This window comes from Serinus canaria, chromosome 10 (genome assembly GCF_022539315.1).
Source record: "Serinus canaria isolate serCan28SL12 chromosome 10, serCan2020, whole genome shotgun sequence".
In the NCBI taxonomy this organism is placed as follows: Eukaryota; Metazoa; Chordata; class Aves; order Passeriformes; family Fringillidae; genus Serinus; species Serinus canaria.
The window spans coordinates 8,593,194-8,619,023 of record NC_066324.1 but is presented as its reverse complement, the minus strand read 5'-3'; the positions used below and the strand labels follow the sequence as shown (position 1 = coordinate 8,619,023).

The following is a 25,830-nucleotide window of genomic DNA, read 5'->3' as shown; positions in this document are numbered from 1 at the left end:
AGGATGCTGTCTGATTGTTTTTACAGGCTACTTCTTTAGTCCAATTAAAGTAACCTGTGTGGGGCAAAACACCCATTATAGGTTTTAATTCTCTTTCTGAAGACTCCAGACTCCAGACTTAAAAATCACATGCAGAAGTCTCCACACTACGAAAACAGAAAGAAGAATGTTTGAAGACATAAGTTCACATCCCAGGGACTGCAATAAAACAGATCCAACTAAAGAACTCTGCCCATGGACCATGCTGCCACTCTGGTTGTGAGCTGCCACACAGGAAGCTTTTCCCTCCACACAGCTCCAAGCAGTGCACCAGAGAGGAGCCAGTGGGAGCTGTGGTCTCAGCAAGCTGGTGGGAGGCCAGGGCAGGACCAAAGACCAAGAAGTGCTGTCTTTGCTGCCACAGAGCTGAGCCTCAGCTATGGATGGAGAGATGACAGCAGCACAGGATAAACGAATTTTATGGGTGCAATATTCTCACACACAGGGCACTCTCCTCCCCACGCCTCCCTAGGCTGCTACTACAGCTCAACACCAATAATAAAATATTTCAGTGCCTCGTATTGACTTCATTGAGACAACATAACAGTCAAAGCTCCTGTTCCACAAGGCAGATGTTAAAGCTGCATTCTCCCAGCATCTGCTGCCATCAAAGCACTGAGGAATCTGAGAGGGTTGCAAGTTTGCCAGTGCCAAAACCCTCCAGGCACACTTGGACTGCTTTATTGCAAATGTGTTAACCAAGGAAGTTTCCAGCTATTTGTAAAACTCCAGTATTTTTGAAAGGGAGGAAAACCCTACTAACTCCATATATCTTATTGTGTTTAACAAAACAGAGGAGGCTGAACAAATATTGAACATGAAAGAAGTACCCACCACCCTTGAAACCCAGCAAGGGAAAGTGATCCAGTCCAACATCTGTGATAACAGACCCAAGAACGCAGCAGTTTCCAAGTAGGAAATTCAAGGTGAAGACTGAATAGAAACAGCAACCACAAAACCCTCTTGCATGTGCATGTCCAAACACCTGAAAATTCACCCTAAAAGCATTCCCTAATGCTAATCAGGTGTAGTAAGTTTGTCTCAGGAGTACTAGGCTAAAGTTGTTTCCTTGTTCTGGTAAAAGCATGTACTGACCTCTTCAAAACACCATTATAATTACCAAAGTAATTTTTAAAAAATGCAATTTATTATCACTGGTTTTTCTTCCAGTACTATCCACCCAAATGGGATGTGTCAGCAGCAGGGAGACCACTGGGTCACTGTGTTTGTGTAAGAGTTCCTTTTGAATTGCTTTATACATAGTTGGCTTCTCCTAACATTTGGGATTTCCCCCCCCCCCCCGAAACAGTCCTAAAGACCAAAGGAAAACAAAATTATCTTGGAATGTTTGAGAGATTAAATGTACCATACATTTAAAATTTGATCATTTGAAAGTACCAATTTTTTGAGAGCAGACTGTTTCCTCTTATTTCTGTGGTACTCTCTAGTGTGCCAAAGGGCAGGAATGGCACTCCAACTCCAGGATGCCCTACAGTCACAGGTTCCTTGTTTCCTGCCTTAATTCATTTACTTGCAAACAGAATGGGGATGGAAGAAGCAGGACATTCATTTCCTCCATCCTGCATGTAAAAATCCTGCAGGCTAAACAGACTGAAGCTGAAAATCCACAAATTCCTATGCTTGGCACTGCCCAAGTTCTAAGGCCATCTCTGGCTGGCACGGTGACCTCCCAGCTATAAGAACAAGCAGTCCACAAAAATATGGGCAGGTCTTTTTCTCTGGAACAGCAGCACAGCAACGGGCTGGTGTGGATGGAAAGTCTCACATCTGAAACATCCTCTTCACTCTCAGCAATGCCAGTGGGACCACATAACTCTACTGAAAAACAGGTATCACATGATGATTTGGTAGTTGTCAACAACAAGGCAAATCTCTTTCCAGATTTCACACTTAAAAGACAAAAAGATGCCTTGCCAAAATGGGCTTTTTCTACAGTAAAAACAGACTGGAACCCAAAATATGCTGTTCACATCAAACACTCATATACATTCTATACATGGCAGTATGTTTCAAGAATTGTTCCTTTTCAGGGCAACCACAGTGTCGAAGCATCTATTTTCAGAAATCTCTGTTACCTTCCATTGCAGGTACAATAATCCTGACACAGCTGTCTCCAGCCTCCAACCCTCCAAGGAATAAAGTGGGGGCTGTGTGGGTTTGTGTGGGTGGGTGGAAAATCCCATAAAAAACTGAGTCAAGTCTTGGACAGTTCTGCAGAGACATAAAAGAATTCAGGACATATAATGTCTATGGAAACTTTCTCTCCTCCCCATCCCACCAGCTTTGCTGTGTGTTGTTTACTGGGTGCCTGCTTGTCTTCACTCTACAGGTTGTGATGCTTCTTGCACGCTCAGTGAAAACCTCAGTTGTATCCTGAGATAAAAAGCACAAGTAGCTATTAGCTCTCTATAAACAAAATATTATACAACTCGTTTCCTACCTGCCCAGAGGCAACAGTCTTCCTAGGTCAGTCACCCTGTACTAAGATGTTAAAATCAAAAATGCTGGGATCTGGTTTTAATTCTCTGTTCTCTGACTTTCTAATCTGCTGGGCTGGGCACGTTTCACAGACAGATGGTTCTTTAGGGTTCATGTACTTTAAAGAGCTCACAGACAGAAGAAAAAAAAAATAAAGAAATCAAGTGCTGTCAGTTGAAACAGCCCTACACATGCAGAGTACCTTTCTGATGCATAAACCTCTGACAAATGTGCTCTTCAGAAGCAAAGGCTACAGAACAAAGTCCCAGAGGAGCTCTACAACAGCTTCTTGTTTAGTCAACTGTCTCAGCAAAAATACACTTCCCTGAAAAAAGAGATTTTTTATTTCTTTTCATTGTTTTGCCCGGGGAGCGTTAAGAGCTTTGAGTAGAAAAGTATCAATCTTTGACAAGTATTTTAATGTCTACAAAAGACAGACCCTTCTGACAATATATTTTTGGTCTAGAACTTTTGGCACAAATACCTGCAATAGACACTTTTACCCTTTTTTTTTTTTTTTTTTAATAAATAGGCTGATCTAATTTTAAAGTGGATATGGAGAAACTAACACAGTCATTTGCCAATGAGTGCAGAACTCAACCCATACATTGTTTTGATAATATACCACTTTTCCATTAAACATGAGTTTTACTATTACTGATGATGACATTTAAGGCAGAACAGGATTGTATTTGCCAGGACTGTGTTTCTTGTCATGGCTCAACTCAGTCTTGGAATTTTTTTGGAGAATTTTATATGTAAAGCCAAATAGGAGTCTCATCCAGCTCTTCTCTGTATCAGCTGGAGTTCTAAATAACTCATGGAAAGTCAGAGTTCAAAACACATTTGCATTCACTTGGCTGGCTGTCAATATGAGAACCATCCTCTTCCTTCTAAGAAAGATCATGCAGAAATCAGAGCTGGAAAACAGACATGGCAGGATAAGGCAGCTCACAGCACAAAAAATCCTGCGCTGATTTTCAGGAAGATTATGTGCTGAGGAGAAAAGTTATCCCAAATTTTCTCTTTCACATGGTTATTTATCATCTGTTCATTGCTGTGGAATGCCTTGCTCTGCCTCTCCACTGGCGAGCCCCTGGTCTCTGGCCCTTCCCTCTTTCGAGCTGAACAGTTTTCTCATTTTTACAATTTGACTCTATCTGCAACATCTGGATTTTGTGGCTGTGTCTACAAACTGCTTGGTAACGAGGGTTTGCAGCTGGACAGAAAACTGCCTAAGCTGAAATCATCACAGTAAGACAACGTGCTATCAGAGGGTTCTGTGAGACAGGTTCCCCAGTCGAAATCTATGCTTGCATAGCATGGAGTAATGCCTCCATAATACACACAAACCACAGAAAATTGTCACACAACGTTTTCTTCTTCTCAAGGGATGCCCATCAGCTCAACTTTTGCTGTGGTCAATCACCATTTCCATCATAAAGTTCTACTTTGTCGCACTTAAAAAATATGGCAATAAAAGATCTTGCCAAGACTGAACTTGGCATACAAGTTCAGTCCAGAAGTAACCTCAAGCAATCTTTGTCAGCTAGCAAGTGAAGTGACTTAGTCATTTTTAAATCACTTGAAAATGAAAGCTGTAGAGGTTCTGGTTCTCATAATTTTCACTGCTCTGCATTTTCAGCACCCCTTAACTGTTCAGCTGGAACAGTGTGCAAGGACTCCTGGGGAACCCAACAGTCCTGAGGAGCCTTTGTGTCACGGGTGGGATGGCACATGCTGCTCCCTGCCTCACCTAGGCACAGAGGGTGGGGCTGAAGGGAGATGTTATAGCTGGTTTCTATGTGCTGTGCTGCCTGCAGCCCAGGATTGAAGGTAACAAACCTGGGTGTTTCTCATTTGCACCACTGGAAATGCTGGGTGCAGGAACAGGGATCTTACAGCCCTGACAAGCACATCTCAGACACATCATGGAATCACTGGGAATATTTCCAAGCGACCATACAGAGGTGTGTGTGTTCATCACTATTCTTTCAGGAACTACTTATAGAGAATTAGATTTGTAGAAATCAGTCTGGCAAAGTGCTCTGGAGCACTGTATTTTAACAGAAGGACAGTCTACTACAATACTTGCTCAGTCATTTTTTTGAAAGCTAATGTAGCAGAAGAATTCCTCAACAGTGGCTTTGCTCTACACTTAAATCTAAGTTCTGTCTGCTCCCTGTACAATTAGAGATTTGCTGTCTGCAGCTGAGAGGCTCTCACTTGCATTGGGACTGAGCCTGCACCTGAACCCAACATGCCCCAAGTTCCACCAGTGCACCCTGAGCACAAAGAGGTCTTTGCTAGTGGATCCTCCTGTGGGATCTGATCTTCATCCATATTTGAAGTGATTTATTTTGACATCTGCATATTTTCAAGAACAAAGAGGGAAAATGAATTATCACTCTGAATATCTGCCCCATTCTGATTAATCATGCACATGATGCACATAAAAACTTCTTGGGAGCTCAATTTTTTGCCATCATCACGGCTCAGCTGCTCTTTTCTAGATCATTTCTAACTGTTCATACAATTCACAGTTCAGCTTTCCTGTTGCTACAATGTGTTAGCAATTAATGCACAATAAACAAGCAGACAATTGTTCCATTTCCAGGGAATAAAGTCTCCAAGGACACAAAATTAAATATAAACTATCCATTCTTCCCCATATCCTAAGATTTCAAGAAAGAGCAAGCAATTAACTCCCCAAACACACCACGTGGTTGAGGCCATGGTTAACAGACACTTCAATCTGACACATATTTTACAGCTCCTGAAGTCCTGTCCCCTCCTAACTATTCACTTCCTGCTTCTCCTTGGTGTTATCACTCAGAAGAGTTTGAGAAACCCCATGATCAGGTGGGCCAAAGAGTTGTCTCTACCAAAACCAAGGGGTTTTAGCTTAGTTTAGCTTTCAGCAGGTCAACCACCTTGATGTGACTCATATGTAAGTACCACAGAAATGCCAAAGGAGGAGAGGGTGAAATGAGGTGAGGATTGCATAAGCTGTGTGACTGCCAAAGAAATGGTCATGTGAGCACAGCTCCAGTCCCAGCCTTATTCCTGGGGGCAGAAATGTGAGCGGGAGCCTGCTTCCTCCACTGGCTTGTTCTCTGTCCCTCCCCATTGGCAGTGGCAGCCTCCCAAGTTCTCAGGGTTGGAACAGCATCTCTGGGTAGCAGGACTGCTAAGAGGTGCTGGGAAAATCCCAGCAATACCACACTAATGATCAGCACTTGTAACAAGACAATTACAACCAAGGGACACTGCTCGGATCTGCTGCCGGGCAAGTGAAGTTTCTCCTGAGTCAAAAATGCTGTCACTGCTTTCCCAGCTCAAGGGCTGAAGGGGAGGTTATAGCACTGAGAAAATGAGGAAGATAGCAAAATTAAAAATCATAACATACTGTTACACTTCCTCTTGAAAATCTTTTCCCTAAGCAGATCCTGTGCTCAACAGCCAGACGTCCCTACAAGATGAGGATGTTCCTACTGCCTGAAGTGAACTTCACTCTAGATGCAGCTGACTGCCTTGTGGTTTCCATCACTTTCAAGCTCTACATTGCACTTTGTTCTGCATGAAACATGCCTTTGGAAAGCCAAGGAAAACTTGGTTTAATGAACATCAAATTAGAGGAAATGCATTTGCCTCCCTGACATCTTTGAAAAGTCACTAAGACACACATTGTTTCACATCACTGCAAGAGTTCATTCAGTACTTGTTAAAAGCTGCTGCTCTCAATATGGCCTGTGCTGCAGCAAGGGAAGTGTAACTGGCTGAATGGACTCTAGAATCACCCTTCTCCTCGAGAGGTATCTCAAAGGAGCAAGAGTGATGGTGCTGAAGTCCTGCTGCCTGCTGCTTATAAGCAAATTGAGGCTGGACTGACAGACCTTATAGAAGACTGCTTCTCTGTGGAGTGGAGGAAATACAAGTTTAAAATAATAAATCCAGAACTTTCTGGCAGTCTGTATGCTCCACAAACTGACAGAACTACTTGTAAACAAAATTACTGTACTTCACCAGCCACACCTTTAAAACAAAAGTACTCAAAAAAAGCTGAGCAGGCAACCCTGCTTTCCTCATGCTGGGCAAATGTTCAGCTGTCCATGTACACCAGATTTACAGGCCTTCTGTGTCAATCTGACAACTCCAAAAGACTCAGGAAGGGAAAAGATTTAGCTCTATAAATACTATTGAACTTCTCTTTCCACTGGCTGCAGATCAATCCAGTGCAGAAGAAAAGCCCATAGCTAAGGCTGGAAAAAATACAGAGTCGGTTTTCAGAAGTGCTCTGCATTTGTCTGGTCCAGCTCTAGTTTGAGCAGGTTAAGTCCCATAACTGAGCACTTTTGGAAGTCAAAACATGACTGTTCACTGAGGCTCTGGAGTAATTACTTCTTGGACAAGATGGTATGTATGCTAAAATGTATTACAGGCTACATAATAAAAACAGAGGTTGTGCTGTTTTGCAAGTCTCGTGGTATGAAACTCAGCTGTTTTGCCCTGCACAGGTTCCCCTAACTGTTCACTTGGTTTCTATCCATCTGGAGTTTCACCACAAACTTTGCTTTGAGCTTCCCATTTGAATACACGAAAGCTCTGCCAAAACCACATCACATTCAAACCACAGGAAATCATGAATTTGGCACTGCTTTGACATGGAAGCTGTAAACAGTGTGCAGGTTCACTCAAAACTGGATCGCTGTCCTCTGAGTTATGAAACACAACAAAACTTCCAGCAAACCAGGTCAGAAATCTTAACTACTAAAGCAAAGAGAAATTATGTGACTTCTGCAAGGATCAGGATTTTTTTTACTATTATCCCCTACAATTCTTCCTTCAGCTATAAGCATGATACGTGAAGAATAAAAAGAGAAGTTAAGTTTCCTCCTTTCCAAGTTTGAGTTACAACAGGATTTAGCTAATTCTCACAGCTCTACCATACACACATCCTATTAAAGACAAAGTAGTTTCCTATTGGCAGCTTTGAGCATGAATAACTGTAAAAGTCAGAGTTGTAGATATGAATATGGTTTAGTTTTACGTGCAACATGATAGGCAATCAACTTTCAGGTAACTTACACTACTGCACAGGAGCCTCATGATTAAAATCCAGTATATTTTCAGTTGCCAAACACTAGATTTTTTCCCTTCAAGATTCCAGTTAGCAAACCACAAGGAACTTGTATGAAAACAGAAAAGTCTGAAGTATGATTTTTTACTTCATATTAAATACTGCCCTAAAGAAACACATACTTGTAAAGAAGTCACAAGTTCATTGAGGATGAAATGAAAACAATCTAGATTTCCAGACCAAGCCTGAGAATAATCCAGATTCCAAACCAGAGTTTGAATGCAGAGCTACAGGAAGGTGGTTTGACTGAAGTCAATGAATAGGAAGCAAAATGCAGTCACTCAAAAGAAGATTTACATTACTGTACCGCCTGCAAGAAAACACAATTTAATCTAGCCGAGTTTCACTTTAACCAGATTTTTACACCTGGCACAGTGAATGTCAGAAAAAGCTCTCCAGGGATCCAGAACACCCAGAAGCACACATCAGCCATTCCTGACCTGTCATGGAGTTCTCAGATGTACACAGTTGCTCTCGCAGCTTTTCCACATCATCTGGATGAACCTGCTCGTACAAAGTGCTGCCAAACCACTCTGACTGCGGCTGGTTCAGCACAGGAGTCACCGAGTCTGACACGTAGATCACTCTCCCCGTCTCAGCTGCAACTACAAACAGGAACCCGTCTGCAGCCTCCAGGATAAGGTGTTTCAGTTCCTTCCAAAGAAAGGATTTGATTAGAATGCCAGCAAGGAAAGGGAATTAAATATAATGTCTGCTACTATCAGAGATTATTGTTTTCTTGTGATCTTAGCAGCTGATCAAAACTGAGACAGAAATTTTCACAATACAACCAAACTTGCAGCAAGGCATAAATTGCCCATCTCAATAACAAACAACGTTTTATTTTCTGTTATTGCCTTTCATCTGGTGATCTCCATGCACTTAAGGAAAATAAACAACCAATACTCACTGTAAAATCTGCGACAGGCATCTAACATTAAAAAATAAAAAGATATTTCAGAGTACAAACAGAGGAAATGAACAGCTCTAACTCAAGGCAAACTCATCTTAATTAAAAGTTCTGAATAATTTAGTTGGAAAGAAAGCAATAAGACTTTCTAGTTTGGTTCTCCCTGGCCCTGCTCAGGATGAGCTCTGTTTGTAAATTAAACAGTCACCAGATAAAAGGCAGAAAGTGTAATGGGAATGAGGAAAGAATCCCCAGCCTCTTCCTCCATTAAAGGCCCTGAGCCACCACACAAGAAGGTTCTGGAGGTTTTCCAGCCTTTGAGTATGAAGCCTCAGCATCACCCAGAAATACTCCCTTTATTTAACAGAGCCTGAAAACCTCTCATGGCAAAGGACGACAACCACCACTCCAATTCCTGCAAAAGAAGCTGGAACAGCCTTTGGTGGCTCCAGTGACCACCAGAGCTTGTTAAGATCCGGCCCCTGGAACTCAAACACGGGGTCCCATTCCAGGTGGGACAGCTCAGCAGGGTTAGTCTGCCAGTGGTAGGTATTAGCTGGTAAGGTGAGGATAAAAATCTGGCTAACTACTAAGAAATGGATAACTCATCTCAAAAAACACTCAACAGATTGTCAGCTTCTGCTGCTTTGTTATTGATCCTGAACTACTGACTAAACAAAAAACCTCATAGCACAGCTGGCCACACTATACTGAGGATAGTATAATCAGTTTTGCACATTATTAAAAAAGATGAAAGCAAACTCTGTAATTCTGCATGATTTAGAAGAAGAAAAAATTGCAATGAGAAGTGACTAGGGTGTGCCACCAGCAGAATGGCACAGTCCCTCTAGAAACACACTCCAGGAGAGCTGGAATAAGCAGTCGTGAGCACTGAGGGGTCAGCAGCAGCTGCTGTTTATCTAAGAGGAAGAAGTATTGCCTCCAGCCTCCATAACGTCCATGTGTAAGTGCTTAAATCACTTCAGACCACAAAAATGAACATTACACCCACAGGACTTTGAAAACAATGGAGGTGGTAGGAATTCTCAATGTGCTCAGTAAACAGAGCTTTCCTTCAAGCACAGGGTGCATATTCATTCTTCCATCAAAAATGTTACCAAGAAGTACCTCAGCCAATAGAGATGAGATTCATCTCTGCCCAGTTCAGCTGCTGAGAACTCCAGCATTAAGACTAAATGATGTTTTCAACCTTCCTCTAATCCCCAGAGAGAGAGGCAGGTCTTTCCAGACTCATTTTTACTTATTTTAGAGAATCTCTGTTAGGATGGGAAGAACCCAGATCTGGAGGTGAAAATTCCTTTCTGTGAGGCAATGAGTGACTTGTTTTTCAGATGGACAGATCTCAATGGTAAGAATGCCAATTTGCTTCTCCAGAAAGAAAGATCTGTCATAGTGTTAAGATCAAGCCCAAACAGTCACAAAAACCTCTCTGTATTCACACCTTGGATACGTAACTGGTACCAGCTGCTACACTACAGCAAAGGATCAAGCTAAGGCTCTACTCCTCTCAGCATTTCCTCACACCTTTTAACACAAAAAAAAAACCAGGGAAAACCAACATTTTTGTAATTTCTACCTGTTCTGTAAGAAAGGAAGGCTTGTAAGCTCCATCAGTAGATTTGTTTCCAGTGCCCCTCATGGATTTCATGTGGGAAACAGCCATGCGAAGAATGGTCAGCTTGTCGGGCTTGCGAGCCAGGGCGCTGCACGTGGGCACCATGTCCGACAGCTCGGTGATGTACTGGGTCATCTTATTCCTCCTGCGCCTCTCAATCTCACTGTGATTCTCCCTGAGCATTTAAAGAAACACCAAAGCAACAGGAAAGAGATGTGAGCAGTGTAAGAATCTCAACTGGAGGTAATGAATCATAATGCTTCGCACTCGTTTTGCTGTTTGCACTCCAGGAGAGCAAAGTGCTTCACAAAGCCAACCACTGTTATCCCTACATTTACAGAGAGTAAATCCAGGCCACAGACAGATAAATATGATTTGCCCATAGCTGTGAAAAGAACCTGTATTTCTATTTATTGGCTTGTGGCCTTAATCTCTTAACCAGTTTAATCTCCTTTGGTTTAAGGACAAAAATGAAGCAGAAATATGTGAGGAGCTAACATCTGCCAACTCCAGTCAAACTCCCAGATTTGCTGTGATGCATCTCTCAGCCTCTCATAAAAGGTATCCTTTAGAGGAAACCTCTCACTAACAACTGGATCAGGTCAGCAGCAAATGTCAGCACTGACTTATGAAAAAAGCCCACTCAGTGACAATACACATCCCAAACAATGCTGTTTGGAACACCCCACATCCCTGCAGGGAGTCACTACACGCCTTCAGGATCACACTGCAGCACTGGGACCACATATGGGATAATAGTACATAAAAAAAAAAAAAAAAAAAAAAAAGAAATCCCAATAAATAAATAAATAAAATTAGTATGAAAGACAGCAAGTAAACATCTGGCTTGTCAGACATAGACCGGAATTTATGTTCAGGGACAATTTAGCACAGCAGGGAAGCAACAATGACAGTACTTGATGCTGCCCCAAGTTGGGCTAGGCTGCAATGTTCTCATCCTTTAGAGTAATCATATGGCTGAGGTGGTGAGTCAAATTTGAGAAATCCCAAAATGGACACCCACCAGAATCTTTCAGAAATAAACATCTCAGTTTTCCCATTCTGGAAATCACCATTGCTTGATCAGCATTAAGGAATCACACCAATATATACATCTGAAATGGTCCAAGTGGACCTAGAATGCTTCAGTGCCCAGCACTTTTTCTTCTCATACTGTACCTGTCAGGTGGCAGCTAAATACAAGTACACGACAGGTAGATGATGCTTCAGTTGTCAAAGCAGCATCTTCCACTGATTTCAATGAGCTGTGCATGGCATTGTCTTGTGGGATCGCTGGCTGATCCAACAAGATGTGAGAGGTGATCACTTGGAGAGTCCACCAGCATTGACTGATGTGATAACACAACATTAAAAGAAACTGCAACATTCTTTGGAACTGGCTGCTATGAAGACTCACCACGAAGGCAGAAGCTAGGCTTGGCACACTTTTGGGATACTTTACAAATTAAGCCTTTTCTTAAAATGCAGGAAAGAACTGTATACTGCTTCCTGAAATGAAGGAATGCAAGGGCTTGCCCTGCTTTGGCTATCCTGCCCCTGCACATACAGGTGTTACATGCATGAGGCACAGTCTGCAGAAACATCACTTGTTAGGGCTACATGCAGAATTATTACTCCTATGCTTACTGTGTGATATGCAGAAAATCCAGCTATGACAGCCCATGGCTGCTCAGTAAATTACAACCAAGCCTTGCCTGAGGTCACTGTCCAGGACACAGTAATAGTGAACCTTTTATTTCAGCTGGCTGAGGAACAGCCCTTGTGTGGGTCTGCACAGATGAAGGAGGGAACAGGGGGAGCTGGGTCATACACAGCTGGTGTGACAGTGCACATGTACACAGAGCACACATGTGTACATGCCAGCTGGCACATGCAGATAAATATGGACACAGGGAAGATAAAAGCATTTTTACATGATGAAAGCTTGCTCTAAGTTCAGCATTTTCACAGAAGCGGTGGTTAAGAAAGAGAGAGAGACAAAGAATAGACAGATTCAACATACATTTCACACTTATAAATACATAATGCATTGTCTACCACTCAAGTATTTTAGTACTTCTGGACAACAACTACTATACAGACTAAACAAAGAGACTGTAAAACTTCCTGAGAGAAAAGGAGTATCCCAACAGTTCATTTCATTTATGATTTTAAAAGTTAGAAGTTAATCTATTGGCTGTGGAAATGTTCAAGCAGACAATACCCCAAAAGTTTCCTGAAATTAATTCAAATTTAAAGCCTTAAAAGAAAAAGAGGGGCTGTGCTGCTCTTCCAAAGTGTGTGTCCTAGGAACCCTGGCATTCACAAACTTGTAAAGAATGATGTCCTAATTCTGTCATTTCTAACTTTGTTTTTATGCAGAAATTCCGAAGGGACATTAAATTTCGGGATACAGGGGAGCCAATCCAAAACCACTATGGGTTTGTAGTTCTGACTTCAAGCAGTTTTGGAACAGCCAAAAGATCAGTATGAACAGCATCATATAAAACAAAAATGGGGGGAAACCATATTTCACTTCTCTTTTTCCCACCTTTCCCTTCTGTGTCAGCACTACTTTGATCACCATCCCACCTACAAGAGAATAACCATCCCTCTAAGCTAAGGCACACGTACTGAGATTTTTTGGACACGAACATCCCCCTCTTTTCTCTCAGCAGAAGAGCTCTACAGGACACGCCTACCTTGCAAACTTTTCCTTATCACCAGTGATTTGATCACCATCATACCTAGAAACAAAAGATAGTACATCAATCAACAGGTGTTATGCATTGCATGATAGCCAACACACAGCAGAAAGCAAAAAAATTCACAACTGCAAACCATTACAAATAACAGCAAGAAAAACAAGGGAATGAGAATGATAGATACAGCAAAGAAAACACAGAGCCTGATCCAAGCCATGCCAATACAGAAACTTCATTTGTATATTTAAAAAAGCAGAAGACACATTTCAGTGGATTTAGGCAAACACTTTGACATACACTGATTTCTTGGGAAACTTAACAAGCAGCACCAGTACAGAAAACACCAGTGAGCTTTTATCCACAGCAGGCCATGAAATATTCATTGCTGTGCTGGAAGTGAACAGGCTGTATCTGTTCCGGCTTGCAACCACAGCTCCCTCCATTCAGCAGAGGGCACTGATGGTCTACAGATAACACAGGAGGGCAGAGACACGGCTGAAGGGCAATGCCTTTTGTAAGGGAGCCTTCAGGAAAAAGTTCTGTAGGCACAGACACTGCACTGACTGTCGTGGAGGCTGGCAAAAGGCAGGCAGGCAGGCGAAACTGCTGGGTAAACAGAAGTGAAATTTTAACTGGCTTAATTCCCTAGAAGTAAACAGGTACCTCATTCCTGCTCAAATCAACAGAAGTTGGATGCCCAGGCAGGAATGCGTGGTGTTTGAGCAGCACCTTTATGGAGGAAATCCAGACCAATGGGACTTTTGTCCTGTGGGACTAAACCTTCACTGTTTCTGAAGCATTGTCCCAAAGACAGGCAGCAATGTGACATTTCAGTAAAAAATGACATGCTGCTCCTCTTTCTCTTTCCTAAAAAATGCACCCATCATTTGAAATTGGATTTTGCTAGCGTAGTTATGGAAAGACTCATTTGTTTGAAATGAAACTGCTCGTTCCAAACCATAAAATGTATGCTTTGGAAAACACAAAAATAAAGTCATGGCTTTTCTAGAAGTGAAGATTACAACTGCTTAAAACAGTTAAATGAGATTTTGTATTAGGATTACACCCTTCCAAAAGGATATAATTTGTTACAACAGACAGCCTATGAAGGTCCCATATATCAGCTAAAAAAGTAATACAGCCTAAACAAGCATGCTTTCCTCTTCTAACAAATCAATAATGAAATTTAACTGTATTTCTGTCTGAAATGAATTAAAACTAATTTTAGGAATCCACCTATGCCAGTTCCTCATTCAAACAGCGAAGACAAAGCTGAAGCAAATCTTGAGCTGTATTTCTTTATGCTGTGTTCAGCACCCTCAGAACATTCAAGTGACAACACCACTTTATTCCCCTTGACCCTGCCCAGAGAACACACTGAGACTGAGTAATTTTCAGCAAAAAGACCAACTGAATGAGGAATGGGCACATTACAGGGGAAGCACATGCACAGGCTCTGTGTGAGATGAGGTGTCATGCAGGGATACCTGAGCTGAGCTGGAAGCCCTGAGAAGCAGAGTGTCACCTGCCAGGGAGCACTGTGCTAACACCACTACTCCTGTGCTCCCACCAGCCTGGCCCTTGGCTACTCATCCTTCTCTGCAATAACTGAAGATGTTATTGCCTCCAACTACTGATTTTCCCCTTCCAGTCTCCCAGCTGACCTCTGCACACATGCTCCTTCAGGCACTTCAGCCAAAGCCAGCTGGGTTAGCTTCAACATTAAACAGCAGCTCTTTGATAACTAAATAATTTTGACTGAAACAAGCTAGGAGTAAGTCATGTGAGCAATCTGGAGAAGGGAACAACTAGAAGAGGATGTCTGAACGTAGCCCTGGGTGTCTCTGCATGATTTTTCTGTGCTCTCTAAAAACAGAACAATCTGCGGTCTATACAGCATTTAAGACTTAAATATCAGATTTTGATCTGACACCTAAAATCAACTGAGTCTAAGCAGAGCACAGCATACATCTCCATTAAAAGCAATGGAATTATTGGCTCAACCCACCACCAAATTTTGAAAGGCCAAAACCAGAACAGGGAAGGACCAACACATGTTATCAGTGTGCCGAGAAACCCTGATGCTTGTGCAAGATCAGGTCCCATTCCTCATAAATCTTGTTCCCTTAACATGTGTCTTCTAGCAAATATTAGTACCAAGCCCTCAAATCACCAGTTTTAACACCAGGGACTGGTTCTGTAAATGACATCAACCAAACAAGAGCTGGTCTTGTCCAGTAAATGATGATATGGTGTCACAATGGATCTTCAGCACACTTCTCTTTCAGACTGGAATGACCCTGTTAAACCCTGCAGTGACAGCTGTGCTTCAACATAGCTGCTGCTACAGAGCTGCAATTACAATCTGGATAATCAGCAGCTACCCACAGGCCTCAAAGTACCTACACCCCTCACTGCAGCTGCTTGGTTTCTAATGAGAAAATGCAAACAGTGTGACCAGGAAAAAAAAGGAAAGTGAAAAAAATGGCAATGAGGCTTTACTGTTTATTTCTAGCTTTGAATATTCCATGTTAATTAACATTTTTGGTCAATTTTTACTATTCAGTTACACCTAATGGTACATAATGTAAAGCTCACTCAGTTTAAAAAAAAAAAATCCACCTCTATGATCTGTCAAATTGTCTTAACAAGCAATTAACATCTGAAATAAATTAGAAATGCAATTTCATTTTCAGTGGCCAAAAGACAACTTCAGCAATGGCAAATAACTGAAGTCCATCTAAAGCAGTTGAAATAATAAGCTAAAAATCACAAGTTTTCTCATTTGATATAGCTGCAGAGTGAAATTGTGACACACAGGCTGTCAGCTTTATAAGCCAATAACTACATTAGGCAGGTTTCTGCCAGAATGCCTAATTTGCAGAGGGAGCTGATAAAAAGAGTAACTAATATTTGGGTTGAGTTGTTGGCAACTTCTTCACCTGTATTTATCCTGATTTTCAAACATCAGTAATGAGACAGCTGTCTTTCCCCACTGAAAGAAATCAGTGATTTGGTCAACTCTTTTGTAAATGCTCACCTTGAAAATTTGCTGGGCCCTTCCCCATCTTCATCATCAAAGTCCATTCTGTAAAAGCAAGATTTCCAAATCAGCAATCAAGGTGTTGGCAATGGTGGCATGAACATTCAAGCCAGCTGTTCTCAGTGCTGTTAGATTTGTGTTAAGGACTGAGGATTCCAGTCTTGCTCATCCCCTCCAGACCTAGGAGCAGCTCATCAGCTGATTTATGTCCCAGACCTTCTCAAGGCTCTGGAAGAGCTGAGCTCTTCCTTGGGTCAAATCCCAACCTGCCAGTTTGGCTCCTCCAGGGAACCACAAAAAGCAGAAACCTCTTTCTTCACTTCTTACACAGACAGACTAGGAAAATTATCTTCCTAATTTAGACATCTAAATTAGATCCCTGTATTAGGCAGTGTGAGTGTATCATAGATATTATCACTACAGTTATACAATAATATAATTTACAAAGCATTTTAGACATTTTTATACCTCTAAAAAGAGGTGGATAAATATTTATATCCCCAAATATAAGGATGTAACTCTGCCATTATAGTAGACAGTCAAGCTGATATAAAACTATCATAAACAATGATATTAGTTTATTTATTTTAATAAAAAATACATTAGCATAGTGTACAGACCTTCATCAATCACTCTTAATTTGTGTAGATAGGAAATTATAGTTTTGCTGTGCAAACATTTTCTCAGATTTCTTTAGCACTCTAAGCTTTCCAGAGTGTCAGTGTAGTAAAACTTCACAGAACTACAGATTCCATACCTCTAGTACTGTTCATATTAACAGGTATAGCTCCTATTAAGGGCAAAACCCCTTCAAAGTGACAATGATATTTATCTCAGTATTAAAGTGACTCCTACCAAGGACAAATTGAGATTTGTATGCCCAGAGTGTGGGAACAAAGATGCAAAAACAGTCTCTAAAACTACATCAGCATAGAGAAGTGCCTATGCTATTTAGAAGAATTTAGTAGAGCAGTGCCTGGGTCAAATCCCAACCTGCCAGTTTGGCTCCTCCAGGGAACCACAAAAAGCAGAAACCTCTTTCTTCACTTCTTACACAGACAGACTAGGAAAATTATCTTCCTAATTTAGACATCTAAATTAGATCCCTGTATTAGGCAGTGTGAGTGTATCATAGATATTATCACTACAGTTATACAATAATATAATTTACAAAGCATTTTAGACATTTTTATACCTCTAAAAAGAGGTGGATAAATATTTATATCCCCAAATATAAGGATGTAACTCTGCCATTATAGTAGACAGTCAAGCTGATATAAAACTATCATAAACAATGATATTAGTTTATTTATTTTAATAAAAAATACATTAGCATAGTGTACAGACCTTCATCAATCACTCTTAATTTGTGTAGATAGGAAATTATAGTTTTGCTGTGCAAACATTTTCTCAGATTTCTTTAGCACTCTAAGCTTTCCAGAGTGTCAGTGTAGTAAAACTTCACAGAACTACAGATTCCATACCTCTAGTACTGTTCATATTAACAGGTATAGCTCCTATTAAGGGCAAAACCCCTTCAAAGTGACAATGATATTTATCTCAGTATTAAAGTGACTCCTACCAAGGACAAATTGAGATTTGTATGCCCAGAGTGTGGGAACAAAGACGCAAAAACAGTCTCTAAAACTACATCAGCATAGAGAAGTGCCAGTCAGGCACTGCTCTACTAAATTCTTCCTTCTTAAATTCTGACAACCAAGACAGACTGGCCCATAAAAGACTTGTCTAAGTCACAGCAACCTCTGTACTATTGGAATGAGGGCAGCAAGTCAGCACAGGAATTGCACATGGCACTAGAAAAGTTACAATAATATTTTCCAGATGGTAACAGTGATTATTCATTTCTGGAGGAAACAAAGAGAAAACCATTTTCCCCAAAGAGCTTTAAGAAAAGCTGTGTATTTAACTTGCTTAGCTTTGATGCAATCATCGTTTTCACTATAAATGACATCTTTGCTCACCTAATTAGCACCAAATCCGGTTCCAAGGTCTGTGATCCCTCAGCTGCCTCATGCAGAACAGCACCGACCCCCAGTGGCCACTGGCCTCAGCTCTGCCACAGGGCTGCAGCCAAGCCAGGACCCAGCTGCTGCTGGCACCCCAAACGTGGCATCCCTTCAGGGCTGGCACCGCAGCCTGAACCTCCCCTTGATTCACCTGCAGCACTCCCAGAAATTTACCATTTACAGATGTTGTACAGCCTAGGAACTCCTCTCACCTACCTGCTTTCTCTCCGTATCCAATAATGAGACATTCCAGAAAAACCTTCCCATTGATAGGAATTGGAATGTTTCTACCTGCACTGAAGACGCACAAGTCAATGTTAAGGAGAGCTGCTTGTTTCAAAGTGGAGGGCAGCACTGGCATGGCTCCACCTGAAGCCACTTACAAAAGCATCACACCCTTACCTGGGTTTCCCTGGCAGCTGAAACACAGCTGAGAGAAACACCCAGATTCAAACTAGGGGAAAAGGGCTGCAGAAAAAATTATACACCTGTGGGGGAAAGCCTTTTCTTCAAGGATGTTATGAGACACTGCTTCGATCTGGGACAGATTACTTTTGCTACTCTTTTCCTTCCTCTCCAGTACATTGAGATCACATGCCTTGGTGGATATGATTCTATGATTTCTTTAGCTTCTAGACAAATACTCCAGCTGAGTGCTAAGGGATGGGTTTTCCCCAAAAATCAAATATTAGCTGTACTGCATTTAATCTAGTTTATTATTACTGGAATACAATGCAGGGAATTAGAGATGATGATAACAGTTTAAGGCTTGATCCTGCTGCCTGCACTGTATCACCACCTCTGAGGGAGTGAGGGCAACTAACACACCTATTTATTTAGATGGTTGGATATCAGCTCCTTCCTTTAGGAGATTCTTGATGAGTTAATATCCTCAGGTAACACCTCCCACATTTACAGTGGGCTCACCACAGCAGAATCTGAACACATAGGGTATAACATCAGTCTGCACCAAAGTCTTTAAATAATGCCTTTGCTTTGTTAAACTACCAAAACCCTTTCTTTCATCTAGAAATTGAACATAAATTTCATTTAAAATATCCATACTTTAAAAAAAATGCAACAGCAATTGTATCTCTGTTCCATCTTTGTTATTAACACATTTCCTAATTTCACTGTGCAAAAAACTCTTTGAAACATTAAAAAAACCCCCTCAGATATAAAGTCATTGATTCCAGTGTCCTGCCTGATCCACTGTGCTTTACAGCAAGGCAGAAGGAAAGGCAGTGAATCAGCTGTAACCTTTAGTAGAACACAGCAGAACACGTAAAAATAATATTCCATCAACCTCCTCATACCCTGACAGATAAGATCTTCTGTTTAGATAGAATATACTGCACATTAGCAAAACAGTAGAAGCAGCCTCCCAGAAGACAAATGACATCATTTCAGAAGATTCAGAAAGACTATCTTTTATCTTCATTTAAAATTCCCATTAAAAAGAGGCTTTAAAAAAGAGCTGCACTATGCTCTTTTGTTTTGAAGAGACAGCGTAAATCTTGTTTTCCTCTTTCATACCGTTCACATCAATCGTGAAAAGGCCTGGTGCATGAGGTACTTATTAAAATGTATTTTCCTCAGAAGATGTGTGGCTACCATAAATACAGTAATAAAAATACTTTTAAAAATTAATTACTCTCAATTAGAATAATTTAAAAAAAAAACAAAAACAAACCTACAAACCAAAATACCTCCAACAAGATGGACTCACACAGGTTAAAAAAATTGACATGCAAGAGGATTTCAACTCTGCAACAAAATTACTATGTAAAATTCCCAAGAAATGTCAAAAGATGCTTGCCATGATTACACAGCGTAGGAAGAGGGCAGACAGGAATGGTGAGGAGCAAATGCAGATGAGAAGCAAATGGGGATCGGTATTACAGCCTTTTATTGAGCAGAATATTGAGGGGTAGAATGGTGGAGTGAGGTCTCTTTTCCCCAATATTTGATAGTTCTGGTTCAGAGAAAAGGCAAGAGTACACCATGAATCAAAACGAAACCAATGCAACTGAAACCAGCTCATCCAAAAAACCCCAACCCTCCCTGCCCAAGTACACAAAGCCCAGGAAGGTGAAAGAGCCCCTTCCCCTCTAATACAGCAAAGCCTGAATTAAAACCACATTAAATAAAGAACTGAGGAGGCATTAATCTAAGATACTCATTGACCACTGCAGTGCATTATCTTATGCTGTCACTTTTTCTATGAAATAGTTGGTATAATTTATAAAAAGAAACAATATTTTTCCAAGCTGTCAATGAAGCCAAATGCCGACATGGCAGAAACACTTTCTGGACAGCCAATGAGTTTAAACTGATCTACATTCAAGTCCACACAGCAATTATTCTGCCAGCTTGCCTCAGCAATTATGATAAAAGAAACAATTTTCAGAGATAACCAAAACTGGGAAAGCTGGCTGTGTATGCTAGCTCCACTCCTTTCTGTTTGACACAGAACACTCCTAAAATGCCCAAGGACTGAGGTGTACAAAGATGTGTTACCAGAACAGCAGTGAAAGGACCAAGTGTTTAGTTGCAACTTTGTTCAAAGGGAAGCTCAGAGGAATTAGACACAGCAGGCATTCTTTCCCTCAAGGTCTGAATATACACAGAGCAAACATTAAAAAAAAATTATAAAAATAATTAAAAAGAAAGCACTCTCAGCTCAGGCTTGGAGTACGGCAATTAGTTCAGAGCTATGGTGCACAGATGAAATAACACGATCCAGGTATAAAAATGAATCTATAGTAGTTTACTCACTGAATTAATATGTTAAAAACATTTAAAATAATTTGATTTTATGTTCCTCCCACCCTCTCCTCACCTTCTCACAAATAGATGACAATACTCAAAATGCAACAGTTAAAAGAATTTCGATTCATATCAAATCAGTATTTAATATCAGAATATTTCACAGTCAGCAGCATCAAACCTTGGCAACAGTAAATTGCAAACTGATATACAGAGCTGACATGGTTTATGATCAAAAAAGAGATCAAATATCCTGCAACTCAAGTACAAAACCTTATCTATGTTAGGTAGCAATGAAAAGATGTTAATGCTTTGTATTTTCTTTTGAGTGCAAGTTTTAAAAGGTTTTCTCATTGAGCAGCTTGAAAATAAAAATGTGATGCCTGTCAAAGAGATTTTAGGAGTTTCTCAAACCAATTTCATACAGTTAGCTCAGCATAAGAAGGGCACTCAGTGGGAGGAGATATTCAAACTGTTCTGTCCCTCAGAACAACCATCCAGAGTGTTCACATCACACCAACCCTGCTCTGCATTTGAGGAAAGGTCAACCCTCCCCTTTGCTAATTCACTCCAAGATTGAGACTCCAGCACTGGTACTGGAGCAGACACACAGAACTGGCAACATACCTTGGTGAACAATCCCTAGAGCAGCTCTTGCAAGGAATAATGTCCTCCTTAGGAGTTTGCCAGTGAAGATTTCACTCACACTGTTGATCCTGTTAAGCCCCACCACTGCCTGATTTAGGACTAAACATAAGACTAATCAATCTCTTTTGAAGAGACCCTCAGATCAGTTTTCTCTGAGAAAGCATCATGCAAAGACCATTACTATTTGTGACCAATCTTGGATAAAAACAGGAGGGAGTAGTTAACACTAGAGAGTACTTCTCTGTTTTTAAGCTCTTCCTACACTTTTCTTCTAACACAGAGAGCTACCATGAGTTGCCCCATAACAATCTGATGTGAACAACTACCCTGGCACCACATCAGCTGTGATGCTAGATAAAACAAATCTTCTTTAGAAGAGCCCTCAAGCTTGTGTAAGGGCTGAATTTGATTCAAGCCCTCGTCCCAGAAGAAGACTGTGCTGCTTCCAGTGACACCTAGAATATCGCTGTCCACAATCTCTGAAGAGTGACCTCTTCATGCTATTTCTGTACCTGGAACTATAAAGAAAACATCTTTAACAGGCCTCTCTTTAAGAGTTCCAAGTGTAACCTTCAGATGAAGTTGAGTAAGTCTTCATGTGCAATCTTGCTACCTTTTTTCACTTGATAAATCACTGTGAGATTAAACAGATATAGGCAATACACATTCATTATATCTGCAACAGCCACAGGATCCAAACTCCTTTCTGGATGCTTTGCCAAACCTGAAAATCTTTTGAAGCAAACCAAACAACAAGCCATATGCTTATCAGCAAGTTTGATCTTGCAGGAAGAACAGATGCATTGAAGAGAAAAACAAAATATCACTGACTAATGTCATAATGCAGCTTACATAAATATAACATTACATAATAAACACACACATGTATTCAGGTGCATTTTGAGTTTTCTAATCCAAGTAATTTCCAGTTTCAGACCTGAAAAAAAGGAGATGGCTTACCCAGAGCGACGCTTTCCTCCTCTGGAAGGCATGGATCCTGCCATCCTCACTTGTCCACTCGCCATGGGAGCCACCGGCAGGGCCACCGAGCCGGGAATATCTGATGCCATTTCTGTAAGGCACAGGTAGGGGAAGAGGGGGGGAAATCCCTTAATCCATTACCTTCAACAAGAAACCTCTGCTGATAACATTAGAGACAGGCCCTTCCCAAAATAAACCGAGAAAGCTTTCCTTTTTATTTCTAAGGAAAAGTAAAGCTCTCCTACTAAAACCCAGCAGATTCACAGATCCTTTACAAAAAGCCCAGCTAGGTCAACTGACATTATGGTGCCTGGGAGACAGAGAGAACTTCAGGTAGGTATCTCTAATTCCACTGACCTAATGGTTCTCATTTTAAGTCTCAAAGAGGCTGTCAGAGGAAGGCCAACAATCTTCTACAACAGTTAAAGTGCCTTGTACAGAAATGCAGAGCTGAATCCCCAATGCAAATGAAGCTGTGGATCATGGTACCAGGGTACCAAGAAAAATAAAAGTTCAAACACTCAGTTTGCCAGAGAGGCCCAGAGTTGAGAGCAGAGATGAATTATCAGGTGGATCCTGGTTTTTATTATTTATATTCTGGAGGCATTCAGAGGGCCAGACTGAAGTTGGAAGAGTTCAAAGACTTCCTGCATTTCTGTGTGGTGTCTTGCAGAGCAGAACTGAGCCCAAAATCCAGGCTGATATTTATTCCTCTGCCAGGGCTCGAGGTATAGCCACAGGTTTAATCAAACCTCAAAACTCTGATGTGAGAAACTGCAAAAGCTCACCTTATGCAATGTTTTTCAGACTGCTAATGGCAAGTACTTCTAAAGTCTATTAATAACACTTCATTACACCTCAAAAAAGAAAAGTGGAATATAACATATTTATACCCTTTCCTTCCATTCCATTATTAAGCATGGGATTAAGAATGTTTTTCCTCTGTATAACTCTTATAAACTATATGAGCAATTAAAACTTTTTTTTCTAATGCGCATATACTTTGTTCACTCTGGAGGAAAAATCTACAGTCAAAACATTTAATTATCTTGAAAGAAAATGCATCTTCCTTCCAACTTAAAAAAAAAAAAAATTGGCAAGGTATCTGGAACTACAGCTAAATATAATTACTAATGGAAAGCAAATCTGTTTAAAAAATCCTGCTATTTTTTCCCCAACAGATAAGTATGAAATAACTTCAATTATGGAAACAGGAATCCATGTTCTTTCATTATGTCAGGAGAGCACTTCCATCTCTGCCACACTTTATACACATCCATTATACAACATTATGCATTTCAAATAATAACATTTTATCTGTTCACTGATTTCATGGATTTCTTCTAGTACATTTAGTTTTATTAACTCCTTTTCAACTAAAAAGCAACAGAGCAATCCAATATTTTTTAACAAAGTCTGCAAGGCCAAACAACGAGACTGCTGCCTATGCCCCGACACCATAGAAAGTTCCACAGTGGCTAAAGCTGCAGCTATGTGGAAACACAACATTTATGCACATTAGCATATTTCCAGACAAATAAAAGCATCAGCATGCAAACAACTGGTAAATCACTATTTCCAGAGTAAGTACCCTTAGCTGTCAAATGCCCATAATTCACTCAGAACATTCAAACTCATCTCTTGCAGGTAGAACCGAAGGGCATTCTGAAATGCTCTGCTCGCTCATTTATTAAAGCAGATGGTAAAAACCATAATAAATCTACCTGCAAAGTGTCCCTGTCACTCAGAAACACATTTCAGTATAGACCATCAAGGAGCTCAGATTTTTTTAAAGTAGTAAGACAATTTCAGATGATCTCTGAGCAATATTTTAAGAGTAAGAACAATACTATACTGTGATGAGAAATTCTTGTGACCTCATTTTCCCCAATCTAAACCCAAGATGATGAAAAAACACGCCAAGGTTGCATCCAAAAGACAAAACTAATTGTTTAAGGTAACTTTATAGCACACCAGGAAAAGGAAACAAAGCCCCCCTGCTCTCCTTTATGCATTCCATGCTTAGAGGTGCATCCAAAACAGGTTGAGCAAACCTCTTTCTGTAGAGCCCTTGCTCTCACCCTTGACGAGTCAGGGAGACCTAGACAGATAGTTTTGATCATTGTCCAATTCAGGTGGTTGTGAATAGGCAGATGTTTTTCTGTACTTATTTTTAGCCTTACATGTATGAAAATATAAGAGGCAAGGGCAGCTATCAAGATTCAAGTAGGAAGGAGAAAGAGAACTGTGTACTTTTTATAAAGAGGGAAAAAAAGGTAAAAGGAATGGCCAAACCAGAGGTTCACTTATGTCAGTGTCCAAAAACACATGAAAGAAAACATTTTACAACAAACAGATCATGTGTCTATCATGGTATAAGCTAAAGAATTACTGTGTAGATATCTTCATTCTACAGAATTGCACATCAAAGACAGTGCAATACAGAAAGTCACTTCTTAGACAAATCAGCCTTCCTTCAGATACGTCTTCACAGTCTGGGAGAATGAAACCAAGCTCATCGTACTCTAGAAGGAGGTCTTAAAAAATTTCCATTTCCAAGACATGAGCACAAGAAGAAAAAAAAATAAATTCATCAGGGGACACATTGACATTCAGACACATGAAAGCTCAGCTAAAGGGAGGAAAGGCTCAGGCCCTCTCAGGCCCTTCAAATCACAAGATTTTCCATTCTGCAGGAGTGTGGTGAAGATCTGCACATGTATCAGTGTGTAGGACACCCAATTTACCCTTCCTTTTCTAAGCTTCCCATGTCAGACACATCACCCACGGTGGGAGCTGTTGCAGCTCTCATGAGGTGCTTGAGGTGCACATACACTGCTGAGAAAAGCAGTCAGCTTTCCAGGCTCTCTCTCCTGAAACAACAGAACTTAGAGCTCTGCTGATGGAGAAACCAAGAGGCTTTGGTCTCTTTCAAGCCACACAGCAAAGAAAGCAACTCCAAGGGAACAGCAGCATGGAGCACGGAACACCCTGAACCCGACCCAGGCAGGGCAGCAGTGGAGCTCCTCACACACTGCCTTGGTGCACCAACAGCGACACCAGAGCACTACAGGAGGACTCCAGGGACACAGATGACAAAGTGATCTCGGTGCTCATTTGCAGCCAGCTCTAAGTTTGATGGCTGTGCAGAAATGTAAACAATAGATCGTGGCTGTAAGAACTTAACTCGCAAGAGCTGAAGGCTGCAAGAACATATGGATAGAAGAAGAAATGGATCTGAAGTGCTTCTCAAATTACTTTCAGCTCTACTCATACATGAGAATATTAAAAAGAAGCAGATCTTGATGATATTTTTACATTTATAAAATATGCCTGATGAGAAAAGTAAAAACGTTGACATGTTATCTCGAAAACAAGGGCCAACCTGGGAACGCAGAGACAAAAGCAAAATATGATGGAACAATCAGCTGCT

General features: G+C 40.9%; 1 protein-coding gene across 2 annotated transcripts in view; it reads right to left on the bottom strand.

The window, feature by feature from the left end:
* ARNT2 (aryl hydrocarbon receptor nuclear translocator 2) overlaps window positions 1-25,830 on the bottom strand; it is a 96,412-nt gene that overhangs the window by 49,836 nt on the left and 20,746 nt on the right. The window contains exons 2-6 of one of the 2 annotated variants that reach the window (XM_030228442.2): window positions 22,377-22,488; window positions 15,970-16,017; window positions 12,927-12,971; window positions 10,186-10,399; window positions 8,119-8,332 (exon numbers count right to left, since the gene is read on the bottom strand). In XM_030228442.2, the coding sequence (XP_030084302.1) occupies window positions 8,119-8,332; window positions 10,186-10,399; window positions 12,927-12,971; window positions 15,970-16,017; window positions 22,377-22,488 (633 nt within the window). The remainder of the gene's footprint in view (window positions 1-8,118; window positions 8,333-10,185; window positions 10,400-12,926; window positions 12,972-15,969; window positions 16,018-22,376; window positions 22,489-25,830) is intronic. The other variant, XM_030228447.2, reaches the window with a different exon arrangement.